Consider the following 12,648-nt stretch of genomic DNA (forward strand, 5'->3'; position numbering starts at 1 on the left):
ATAAGGATGTTTAAAACCTTACTCTTTTCTATTTATATATATAAATAAATTTGAATTTTTTTTTTGCTTTGTCGAAATATTATTACTCTATCTAATAAACATGTACTCATGATTGATATTTGTTTTTCCTCGAGCGATAATAATTAATAAATGTCTAAGCGATAATAAAAAGTGGTTGTTAGTAGTTAAAGCAATAACAATAAATAATGTCCTTGCATATAGTTTAGTGACAATTCTTTAGATTTTGGGTTCAAGTAAACCCCTTGATAAAATAATAAATAAATAAATGATAAACTATATTGCTTTTTACTAATTAAATCTGTTATTCATGAGCTCAATATAAGGAGAACAAAAAATATGCTACTTTCCACCAATCGAATTTACATGTTCGCATGTCTATTTGGTTAATTATTATTATGAATTTATTTTCCCATATGTTATTAGTTTTCAAGTGCATGCAAAACTATCAATGAAAATACCTAACCCAGTCCTTCACTATTTAGTTTGGTAGCTTAAACCAAAAATGATTGAGGATTAGAAACGGAAATAAAAAAAAAAAAAAGGTATCGTTTGCTCTCAGCCAAAAAAAAAAAAAAAAAAAAAAAAAAGGAAGTATCCCATGCGCTTTAATTTTTATTTTTTAACAATTATAGTTCCGCATTTGCTTGCTTGGCCTGCTCTTTACGGATTCCTTTGACTTATCATTATAAAAAAAGATTCTTTTGGTCTACTATTTTCACTTTTCCGTACATTTTTCTAATATTCACTTGTATGGGGTTGCTATTTTTGAGAAAATTTGATTTTTGGAATTATTTTTTTGGAAATCAATTTTCCCCCATTAATATTTAGTAATACAAATTTTAAGATTTTAAAAATAATTAAATCAAATTTATGTTACAAATAAATTAAGGATGAATTTGTAATTCTTAAAAAAATACATCCCACTAGCTTTCTAAAAACAAAGCCGGTCAAGAGTAGGCCTAGGGCCCCATAAAAGAGAGATCCCGTAAAAGAGGGTCCAAATTTGTTTTTTGCATAAAAGAAATAAATAAATATATATATATATATATTTTATTAAAAAAAATTCATATTAAAATTGCTATATATGACTTCATACATATATATTTTTTTAGGACTTTTCATTTAGTAATAAGATGGAATATTTTCCTTTTGTAAACATAAACGTTTTAACTTTTTAGAATTCAACATTAATTTTAATTCATTATTTTTAGTTTAATTGTTATTAATATTTTTTATTTCTGGAAAAGAGTATCATTCTACTATTAAATTCTCTTTATAAGAAAAAAGCAATAAAATTCTCTATTTCCTATATTTGTCTCATGCTTTAACCATAAAAGAATGAATCCATACTATTACCCGTTTCAAGAAAAAAAAAAAAAAAACCAATAACGCCAGCAAGAAGTTAGCCCAAGATAGGCTATTCCTTTCAGCGCTACAAGTTGTTGATTGGGACCCTGTACATGATACATATTAATATTAGCTAAATATAAATTACCCCAGTTTTATATATTACATGCTTAAATAATGAAGTGTTCGTTTTTGGTTTCCAATAACACCCTTAGCTCTGAGAGTAATTAAGAGAGTTGGATAACCTGTCTGGTCTTTGCTAACCGGGTTCTCTACATCAGTTGATGAGCTTCCCTCTTGTTCATTTCTTCTATTCACTGATGAAAACAGAACGTTTTTAACTAACTTAACGTTTTGTGGGACAACAGAGCACATACAAAATAGCTAGATCATTTGACCTATTAAATCTAATGGGCACAAATTCATCCCCTCAGAACAATTGAAATGGCGACGACCACTAGTGATAATCCCAATTCTGAAAAAAAAAAAAAAAATAGTTTATGCTCCAGAGATACAAAATTCCAAAACACAATGAAGTAGATTCCACATAAAAATTTGATTAGGGAGTTTATACTCCGGTAATACTAGAAGACCCGGTAAAAATCTCCTCCCCTAACTTATAAACAAAAAAACTAACACTTAAATTCAGTTAAATTAACGATAAGCCACTCTTGTGTGTGTGTGTGTGTGTGTGTGTGTGTGTGTGTGTGTATCAAGCTGATCATCCAGCGGGAAAATTTATTTCTATGCAAAATAATTAATCTAGAAGACGGCAGAGAGAGTGGTTCTATATATATTGTTCTAGAATATACGTGCGTACTTCTTAAATAGAATTAAATATTCATAATTTACATACAGTTTTCAACAACATTCTTTCTATCCTCGGATTGGGAATTTGATGGATAACCTGCTTTCATCTCCTTCACAATAATACCTTCCAATAAGCATATAGATCAACAGTGAAGAGAAATATCTGATAATAATCAGAATACCATAATACCACCAAAATAAAAAATTACACATGTATAATATCTAATATATATATATATATATATATATACTTACATTTATAAATGAGTTTCTTCCATAATCCAAGGATAGTACCACATTTGAAGGGAGATGATTTAGCGGCCAAAACATGGAGTGGAGTAAATCCATTCTCATCCACATCATTAACAAGATCCGCGTACAAGTGAATTATTTTATATGCCTAATCTGTGAATATTATTAATTGAATTGCAAGCAATGACAGAATGTTATTGTTAATTATGTTATATTATAGAAGGAAATTAATTTTATTGCTCACCAAAGTACTCCCGAGCTATCGCAGCATGTAGAATAGTCCTACCATCTCGGGATCTCTTGGTATAAGAGTAGCGAGACTGAGAGATGGGAGAGCATATGGAATGGAGGTACAAGAAAGCTTCCTGCTTTCCACGTAGAGCTGCAATGAACAGAGGTGTCTCTGTGTTCTTCGTTCAAAAAGCCGACCAACGATGGATAAGCTTCGGCGATGCACTTGCACATGGTTTTACTTTCCATTGAAAGCTGCATGGTGAAGAGAAGTATAGCCACTGTCGCTTTGGATTTTAAGTGCTTCTTTATCCTTTTTCAAAATCAGGTCCACTAGTTTTGATACCATTTTTTTTCTTCATCTTCGGCCCCCGCCACATGCAAAGCTGTCCCACCTGTCGCTGTAGTCTTCTCCTTGTGAGCGATTTCATGTTCCTCCTATATTTTCATTACTTCATCTCATTTACCCTGCATTGTCATTTCGAGCGAAAATTCGCTGTCAAATCTAGACACAGAAGAAGCCATTATCAATCTCAAATAATGTTAGAAACTCCAATATTGTTTTTGGTTTCTTCGTCAATCAGTCGTTCTCGTTCATATGTATATATATATATATATATGTATATAATTAAACAATCCTATGCCTATTTATTCCAATGGCAGAAGAAACACTCTTACATTTTCTTGTTAATTAAGCGTCATTTAAAGTAGTAATGATTCTATTCTCTTTCGCTTTTTGGGAGTACCACAGCAGGGCAAAAACCCTGTTTATAGTGACCTGATTTGCTTTAAAACTTAAGGTTTTGAAGGCACGCTAGGTCTAGATGTCCAATATGTACATCTAGGTAGTCTCTAGAGAATGCTTAATTTCATTTTATTTTTTATTTTTTAATTTATAATATTAAAGTATACAAGACATAATATTATAACCTACCCCAATAACAATTCATACTTATATTTATATATATATATATATATATATATATAAATATCATCTATAAAGCCGTGGAACAGTTTATGCTGGATGCGAAACCAGTTTATTATTGATAATAAACTACGAATTATAAAATATATGTTATAGAGTTCATTTTCTCACTCAGCTCTTAGAATTTCTTCTATCATTATCTTAATCTTCAATGAATCTGTGAGTTATAGTATAAAACAGAGAGTCTGTTTTGTAGTTTCAAAATTTTCATTTCTTCACAAATCAGACATATGAACAGAAACGTTACCAAGGCCATCATGGCCTGAAATGTTGAGGTTCGAAGAATTACGAAAGAGTAGACAGCGGCATCATTGCTCTTCTAACAGTGGTTTTATTTATTTATTAAGTACATGAAGCGGACGATACCCTGCTTATGGAACAGAGGAATGAAGAAGATTTTGTGATTTTGACGTGATCTTTTATCTTCCATTAATTTGCTTTGACTTTTAAAATGACAAATAATATATAATATACTCCCAGATTTATACAGTATAAGCGTTATATTGAGTCAAATCATGCTACATGTAGGACGAAATGATATGCAGGTCAATAATTAATTTGTATTGCAAATATTTATACAGTCCAATTGTTTTCTTTTCTTGGTAAATACAGGCCATTTGTTCTCATAGTTGAAAAACAGAGGATTTTTAAAGAACCAATAAATTATGGGCGTAATTCACCAAACAAAAAAAGAAAAAAAAAAAAAAAAGAGCGAAACCTAAAGAATGTTGCGTGTTTATTATTACTACTCGTCCATCAAATTTGAATCCAAGTACTCAAAAAACCAACTTATGGTTATACTTGTTCACAATGTAATTAATAAGGTTGGATTTTAGGATTTTAAGCTACAAATTTGTTTCATGACAATTTAATTGAATTTGTTGGTTGTGCATTCTCTTTTGAGAGTTTCCAGGAGAACTTCAAGTATTTTTTTTGTTCTTGTTTTGTCTTGTGCTCTTCTCTCCCTCTCTTTTTCATACCCAAAGCCGAATTGCATTCTCATTTTTCTAAGGAGAAAGAATAAAAAACTATTATTTTTTCTTTAAAAATAGCAATCTTTAAAAAATAAGAATATTTCTCTTTTTTATTTATTTGTTGATTAAAAACTAAGAATATTTATACTTCTCTTTTTAAATATAAATATTCTTAGTTTAAGAATATTTATATTTCTCTTTTTTATTTACTTAATCAACAAAGGATATTTATATTTCTCTTTTTAAATATAAATATTCTTAGTTTAAGAATATTTATATTTTTCTCTTTCTTATTTTAAGAATATTTATATTTTTCTCTTTATATTTTTAAGAATATTTATATTTTTCTCTTTCTTATTTTAAGAATATTTATATTTTTCTCTTTTATTTATATTTAAAAAGAAAAATATAAATATCCTTTGTTGATTAAGTAAATAAAAAAGAGAAATATAAATATTCTTAGTTTTTAATCAACAAGTAAATAAAAAAAGAAATATAGATATTCTTAGTTTTTAATCAGCAAGTAAACAAAAAAGAGAAATATTCTAAGTTTTTAAAGATTGCTATTTTTAACGAAAAAAATAACAGTTTTTTATTCTTTCTCTTTTTAAAAGTGAGAATGCAATTCTATTTTGGATAAGAAAAAGAGAGAAAATAACAAGCAAAAAAAGAGCTTGAAATTCTGCTGGAAACTATCAGAATAGGATGCACGCAGCAGCACCGCCAACAAATCAAAATAAATTGCGAAGAAAGACATGTAGCTTAAAATCTAATATTAACAATGAATTCATTTTTTCAGGGTAGGTGGATTCAAATTTGATGTGGGAGTCACATTTTAATGTTATGCAAAGATTTCTTTGTCAAATCAATATGATACCCCACGTGTGTTAAGGACGATTACACACAAGATTCTTTACCTCTCCTATTTTCTTGCTTCTTTAGAAAGAAATCCTCTGTTTTTCAAATTCAAGAACAATTGGAGTGAACAATAGTCGCAATACAAATAATTTAATGACCTGCATATCATTTTGTCATACATTTAGCATGATTTGAACTCAATATAATTCATAGACTGTCTAGATTGGAATTGCATTATGAAGTTGTCCCTTCAAAATAAATTAATTAAAGATACAGATTATGTCAAAATCCAAAAGTCTTATTCATTCCTCTGTTCTACAAGCAGAATATTCTCCACCTAATGTTTTTAAAAATAAAACAAATGAACAATTGAAGCCTCTGTTGGAAGACTACTAATACGCTATCACTCTTTCTTAACTAGTCCAGTTTCAACATTTCAGGCCTTGTTAATGATTCTTTTATATGGGTGATTTTAAGTGAATGAATGAAATTGTGAAACTGGAAGACATATTCTCTGCTTTATAATTCAGAGATTCGAGGATAATTATGGAAGTAATTCTAACACTAGCTAGATACGGGGAATTTATTTGGTCCGCCTTTTTCCTTTTTTTTTTTTTCGGTGTGCTTTCCAAGCTTCTTAAGCAAAACTTTTAAATTTAATAATTTTGTTCCCAACTATAAACTGGCCTTTGTCCTGCTGGCGTTCCCAAAAAATAAAAACAGAACAAATTAATTACTACTGTCTATGAAGCTTAAAGGTATAGGAATACGATTCTAGATGCCAAAAAAAAAAAAAAAAAAAAAAGATTGTCTAATTCAGTATGCATATATATATATATATATAAATCAAACGGATGGAAGAAGAAACAGAAAACCAATATTGGGGCGGGTTTGGATATCATTTTAGAATGTATACTTCTCTGTCTGAAAGTGAGAGCGAAAACTTGTACCGAGTGACAATGCAAGGCAAGTGGGAAGAAGTAGTGAAAATATACGAGAAAAATCCAAAGGCTCACAAGATGAGGATCACGCACGAAGGTGGTACAGCTTTGCATTTGGCAGTCATAGAATGCAGAGAAGAAACTGTTTTAAAACTCGTGCAGGAGATTTGCAAAATTGACAAAAGTGCACTTGAAATCCAAAACGACAGAGATGATACCCCTCTTCACCATGCAGCTTCAGCGGGGAGTAAAATCATGTGCAAGTACATCGTCGAGGCAGCTAATCCACGGCTGATTGGCGTTCGGACCAGCACCGGAGAGACTGCTTTATTCATTTCAGCTATTAATGGAAACAGGGAAGCTTTCTTCTATCTCCATTCCGTGTGCTTTGACATCTCTGTCTCTAAGAGTTTGTCCGATTGTGATCTCTACTCTTATACCAGGAGATCCAACAATGGTGACAATATTCTGCATGCTGCAATCAATAACGGGCACTTTGGTGAGCGATTTCATTAATTCTTTAAATTCATTGCTTAAATCTGTACATAGTAGTTTTTTCTTTTTTTTTTTTTTTTTTTTTTTGGGATGTAATCTGTATATAATTAAGCATGAGATTTTGTCATCTCAATTTAATACGATGGACCTGTTTGCATGCACTTTCATCAATGTTAACAGATTTGGCATATCAAATAATTCATTTGTATGGTGATCTTGTTACTTCTGTCAATGAGAATGGATTAACTCCACTCCATTGTTTGGCCAAGCCAGATGCCTTCAAAAGCCCTTCTTATAACCTTGGTCTATGGAAGAGACTCATTTATCAATGTAAGTGTGTACATATATATATATATATATATATATATAAATATATTTTAGCATCATTTATTCTCTTCGTTGTTGATCTATATACTTGATTTTTTATTTTGGAAGGTATTGTTGTGAAGGAGCTCAAGGAAGATCCAATATCAAATCTCCAATCTGAGGGTAGGAAGAATCTTAAATTATGCATCTTTATTTCTAATTCAAAATTATATTTTAGCTCTCTCTTTTTTAGTTAAATCCTATAATTTTTTAGATCTATTTTCTGGCTACTGTACAATAGGTAACAAATCAATTTAATTTTATCAAAAAAGCAAATCAATTTAATTGGTTGCACTCATTTTTATTTGTCTTTTTTATTTGGATGGAATTTAATCATAGTTAACTAATTATAATAATATTATAAAAAATAATTTTTAGTAAAGACAAAATGTATAAATTTATTAGTAGGTGACAAATAAATTCAATTGCTTGCAGTCATTCTCACTTAGATCGATGGATCCTAATCACAGTTAGCTAATAAGAAATATATATATAAAAAAAAACAATAATTATTTTTATAAAGATAGAATATAGAAATTTATGACTAACAGGAAAATGTTCAAACTTTATTATCCCACAAAACCAAGCTAGTCATAACCTTTTGTTTTCATAATGCAAGAAGGAAGCTCAGCCTCTGATGTTGAGATCCCGATCAGCGATAAGGATACAGGTTAGCCAACTCCTTTAATTTACCTCCCAAAGGGTGTTAATTGAACCAATAAAAACACTTGGAATTTAGTTAATATCAGTATATATCTTCTACAGGGTCCCAGTCATCAATTCCTAGCAATGAAATGCAAGGCATATTTCTGACTAGCTATGACAAATTCCTCAAGGTGCTAGCCACTCTTGGTGACAAATTCCTCAAGGTGCTAGCCACTCTTGGAGTAGGTATGCGTTTAAATCTATACATTTATGTTAATATCCCCATCTAACATGTATATGGATCTGCCATAACGGTTATCCTATTATATTTCTTGAATCAAATTTGTATATATATGTATGCCTTTTTTTTTACTGGATTATTTCAATAGAACACCACCACGATCTTTATTATTAGTTTTTGATTGCTTTAAAAATTAATATTTAAAAATATATTTATAAATTATACAGCTAAATGAAATATAAACTGAAAGAGGATAAAATATATTTTATGTGGATTCATATAAACTTTTAATACATTTTTAAAATTTTAGCATTTGGAGGAATCTAATACTATAAGGAAGGTCTTGCTATTGCGAAAATTCGTGTATATATATATATATTTATATAGAACTAATTTCTTTCTTCGACGAATTAATTTATGATGAAAGGAATAAAAAGGATAAAAGAAATTGTACGGGAGCTAGAGGAACTGAAAAAGGAGCATAAAAGGTCACTTCAAGTCATGAATGAACTCTTCGAGCGTTCTAAATTTATATACAAGCACAAAGATGCTGGAATGAAAAAGGAAAAACTATCATTGGAGGAAGAAGACGAAGACGATGATATGGAGGAAATATTCAACTCAGAGAACGGTAAAAAATAATAATAATAATAATAATTACTAATTTCAACGTATGGATCTGAATTGGATTAGTATTATTTATATTTATCTATACATATATGGAATATATATATATATATATATATTTATATAGAACTAATTTCTTTCTTCGACGAATTAATTTATGATGAAAGGAATAAAAAGGATAAAAGAAATTGTACGGGAGCTAGAGGAACTGAAAAAGAAGCTTAAAGGGTCACTTCAAGTCATGAATGAACTCTTCAAGCGTTCTGAATTTATATACAAGCACAAAGATGCTGGAATGAAAAAGGAAAAACTATCATTGGAGGAAGAAGACGAAGACGATGATATGGAGGAAATATTCAACTCAGAGAAAGGTAAATAATAATAATAATAATAATAATTACTAATTTCAACGTATGGATCTGAATTGGATTAGTATTATTTATATTTATCTATACATATATGGGCCAAATTGAGCAGAGAAGATTCCACCCCAAGAAACGGCAGAAATTGATGGCATGGTAATAATGGCGGCGAAAAATGGGGTGGTAGAGATAGTTGAGAAATTTCTGGACAAGTTTCCTGCGACCGTCCATGATAGGGACCAAAAAATGAAAAATATACTGATATTGGCAGCTGAGAACAGGCATCCAAACGTATACAATTTATTGATAAAGAAAAATATAAAGAAAAAAATTCTCTCTAATACCACCTTTCTGAAAGCCGATTCAGAAGAAAACAATGTATTACATGCTGCAGCAACGTATAAGGAAAATAAACCTTGGCCCATTCCTGGGGTTGCTCTGCAAATGCAGTGGGAAATCAAATGGTTTGAGGTATTTATATATAATTCCTATTAATCCATCTAATTATACTTTCTTTTTTACCAATCCCAATTAATTTTTCTTTTTTTTCCATCATTGATATGATATCATTTAATTTAGAAACATATGCGATATGGTCGCTCTTCCATATGAATTGTTTTTATATGGGCAATATTATTAATATTGCAGTTTGTTAAAGCTTCTATACCACCTCACATCACTTTTCGCCCCAACCTAGAAGGAAAGACACCAGAAGAAGTTTTCTCAGAAACCCACAAGAATCTCATGATAGAAGGCACAAAGTGGCTCATCAAAACCTCTGAATCTGCTCTGTGGTGGCTGCATTAATCGCTGGCGTGGCTTTTGCCACCTCCGCTTCCGTCCCCGGAGGTACTCTCGACACAAGTGGCAAACCCATCTTCGAAAAAGAACCGGCATTCCAGGTCTTTTCCATCTCATCGCTCATCGCGCTCTGTTTCTCATTCACTGCCTTGGTTATGTTCTTGGCCGTCATCACGTCCCGATTTCAGCAAAAAGATTTCGCTAGGAGCCTTCCTCTGAAGCTGTTACTGGGCTTATCGTCGCTTTTTGTTTCCATTGGTGCCACGTTGGTTTGTTTTTGCACAGGCCATTTTTTCATGATTGGAGACAGACTCAAAAATGCTGCGTATCCGGTCTACGCTTTGACATGCTTTCCGGCTTCTATTTTTGCTGCTGCCCAGTTTCCACTCTACATTGATCTTTTTCTGAGTATTTTCAGGAATCCCTTTAAACATTATCGTCGATACAGAGTGTGAGATTCATATTCTACTTACCCATATACAGAGCTCAGGATATCCTGTATGTCATCGGTGATTTTTCGGAAGACTCCGTGTTTTTTCACATGGATCATAAATAATCCAGAGTCCTTGACCCCAAAAAACTGCTGACATACAAAATATTCCGAGCTCCATCACTTAGTAGAGTATTTATATATATATATATATATATATAATGCAGTGCCAATTGAATACGTCGAAGTCCAAATCTTTGGTTATTGACAGCCCATTTCCACATGTTATTGAACACCTCTACCAAATAATATTATGTTATGTTAAAGTTTATATCTTTGAAAATAATGTTTTTTTCTTAATATTTTTAGCCTCATCCTATCTAAAATAAAATAAAATATAGGGAAGAATCCTTTTGTAACAAATTTTCAATTGGATTATTACGTGTTTGCTTATAAGTTTGTATTACTTAAAATAAAATTAATATTGACACATAACTAATTAGTTATATCATTTGAATTAATGAGATGTAGTCAAGAATTGTATATCAAATGATAAAATGTAAAAATTTTGAATATTCAACTAGAACTTATTTATCTTACAGTTTTAAAGGTGATAAGCCCAATATTGTTAGCTTGGTGAGGTCTAACAATTTTGTGCTCCATTTTTATATTATAGTACTCCAATTTTATATCTATCCAATATATATATATATACACATATATATACTTTTGTAGTGTGAAAATTAAAACGAGAACAACCTAGATATAACAGATGTGACACTTTGGGGTGGAAAAAAAAAAAACTTAATATTATTGATGACAAAAATCAGTGTTTAAATACAATTCACACGAGGTGCAGTTACAAGAGATAAAAACGCAACTTCTAACAACTTGCTATACACAATCTTAACAGCAGATAATTTACATGTAAAATAAGATATACAGACAACAACTAACAGTATTAGGACAATATGCTATCACTAGAATGATAAGTGTTCTATCATTCGCAAGCACTATTTTTGCACTTTGAAACATACGCATTTTGTCACTTTCTATAGTATATGTTAAGTAATAGACTTGTGATGAACACTCACTACTAGAATCGAGCTGATACACAACGCAAGTACTGCATCGCACTAAATAAACAGCGACGCATTTGACGGAGTCGCCAAATGTCTTGTCGCGAAATATATAAGATAACAGGCGACGTATAATAACAGTCGCCTAATAATAATTTTTAGCGACGCACATTTAATTTTTAGCGACTCATACAGTGATGTACTTATAGCGACTCTTTATAATAAAGTCGCTAATAAATTTTTAGCGACACTTACTTGATTAGTCGCCAAATAATTATGTCGCTAAAAATTCTTCCTGAATAGCGACTCATTCATTTTTAGCGACACATTGTTTTTGTCGCCTATTTAGCGACTCTTTATTTTTGGCGACGCATTATGTGAGTCTCTCTTTTAACGACCATATATTTTTAGCGACTATTTTTTAGTGTCTCTAAAATAGCGTCTCATGAATTTTTAGTGACGCATTTTTGTTGTCTATTTAGCGACGTATTATTTTTAGCGACAAATTTTGTGGATCGGTTTTTTAACGACCCGTAACAATTAGCGAGGAGTTTTTAGTGTCGCCATATTAGCGACCGTTCATGTTTTAGCGACAAATTATAAGAGTCGCATATTTATTAATTTTTAGCGACTCTTTTACCTATTTAGCGACGTATACAACAATATATTTATGTCGCTAAAAATTGTATGAGTCGCCAAATTGATCTTATTATATGTCGTTATATATTTTAGGCGACTTCTAGTTATATTCATAAACCGCCATTTCTTTTATTTTTTAGATTTATCTTCATAAAAATTTATTAAAATATAAAATTAATTATAATAGCAAAAAACCCAAACTAACTTCGTCCAAAATAATTAGAATATAAAAATGTAAAATAAATACTTGTTCATAACAAAACAATAATCAATATAATTAAATATCATCTCATTGACATATTTTTACATATGCATACTTATTGAGATGGAAGTTGATATACTCGAGTTGACGATATTACGCCCTCATACTGCATATGGAAAAATAAAAAAATTTGTTAGCACTGACGCAAAATAAATTAATAAAAACTTAATCATAATTAATAAATTAAATTGTAATTTGGCAAATGAAAATTTAATGAATATTTACCTTCTTAAGGTTTGGCGTGGCACATATTCTCCTAATTAAAGTGGAAAACACATAAGA

The 12,648-nt window shown here is 30.6% G+C and overlaps 1 protein-coding gene across 5 annotated transcripts; it reads left to right on the top strand.

The window, feature by feature from the left end:
- The first annotated feature begins 6,339 nt into the window (after positions 1–6,339).
- LOC107429177 (uncharacterized) lies at positions 6,340–10,881 on the top strand. 5 transcript variants are annotated; one of them, XM_060820187.1, is made up of 9 exons: positions 6,340–6,918; positions 7,095–7,244; positions 7,350–7,403; positions 7,900–7,950; positions 8,046–8,171; positions 8,594–8,797; positions 8,961–9,164; positions 9,271–9,626; positions 9,804–10,881. In XM_060820187.1, the coding sequence occupies exons 1-9, from the start codon at positions 6,387–6,389 to the stop codon at positions 9,960–9,962; spliced, it is 1,836 nt and encodes a 611-aa protein (XP_060676170.1). In that variant the 5' UTR covers positions 6,340–6,386; the 3' UTR covers positions 9,963–10,881. The 5 variants fall into 5 exon arrangements, with proteins under 5 accessions (XP_060676170.1, XP_060676171.1, XP_060676172.1 ...); XM_060820188.1 differs by having other exon boundaries at positions 7,903–7,950; XM_060820189.1 differs by having other exon boundaries at positions 7,188–7,244.
- Positions 10,882–12,648: the final 1,767 nt, after the last annotated feature.

The sequence above is a fragment of the Ziziphus jujuba genome, chromosome 9, assembly GCF_031755915.1.
Source record: "Ziziphus jujuba cultivar Dongzao chromosome 9, ASM3175591v1".
In the NCBI taxonomy this organism is placed as follows: domain Eukaryota; kingdom Viridiplantae; phylum Streptophyta; class Magnoliopsida; order Rosales; family Rhamnaceae; genus Ziziphus; species Ziziphus jujuba.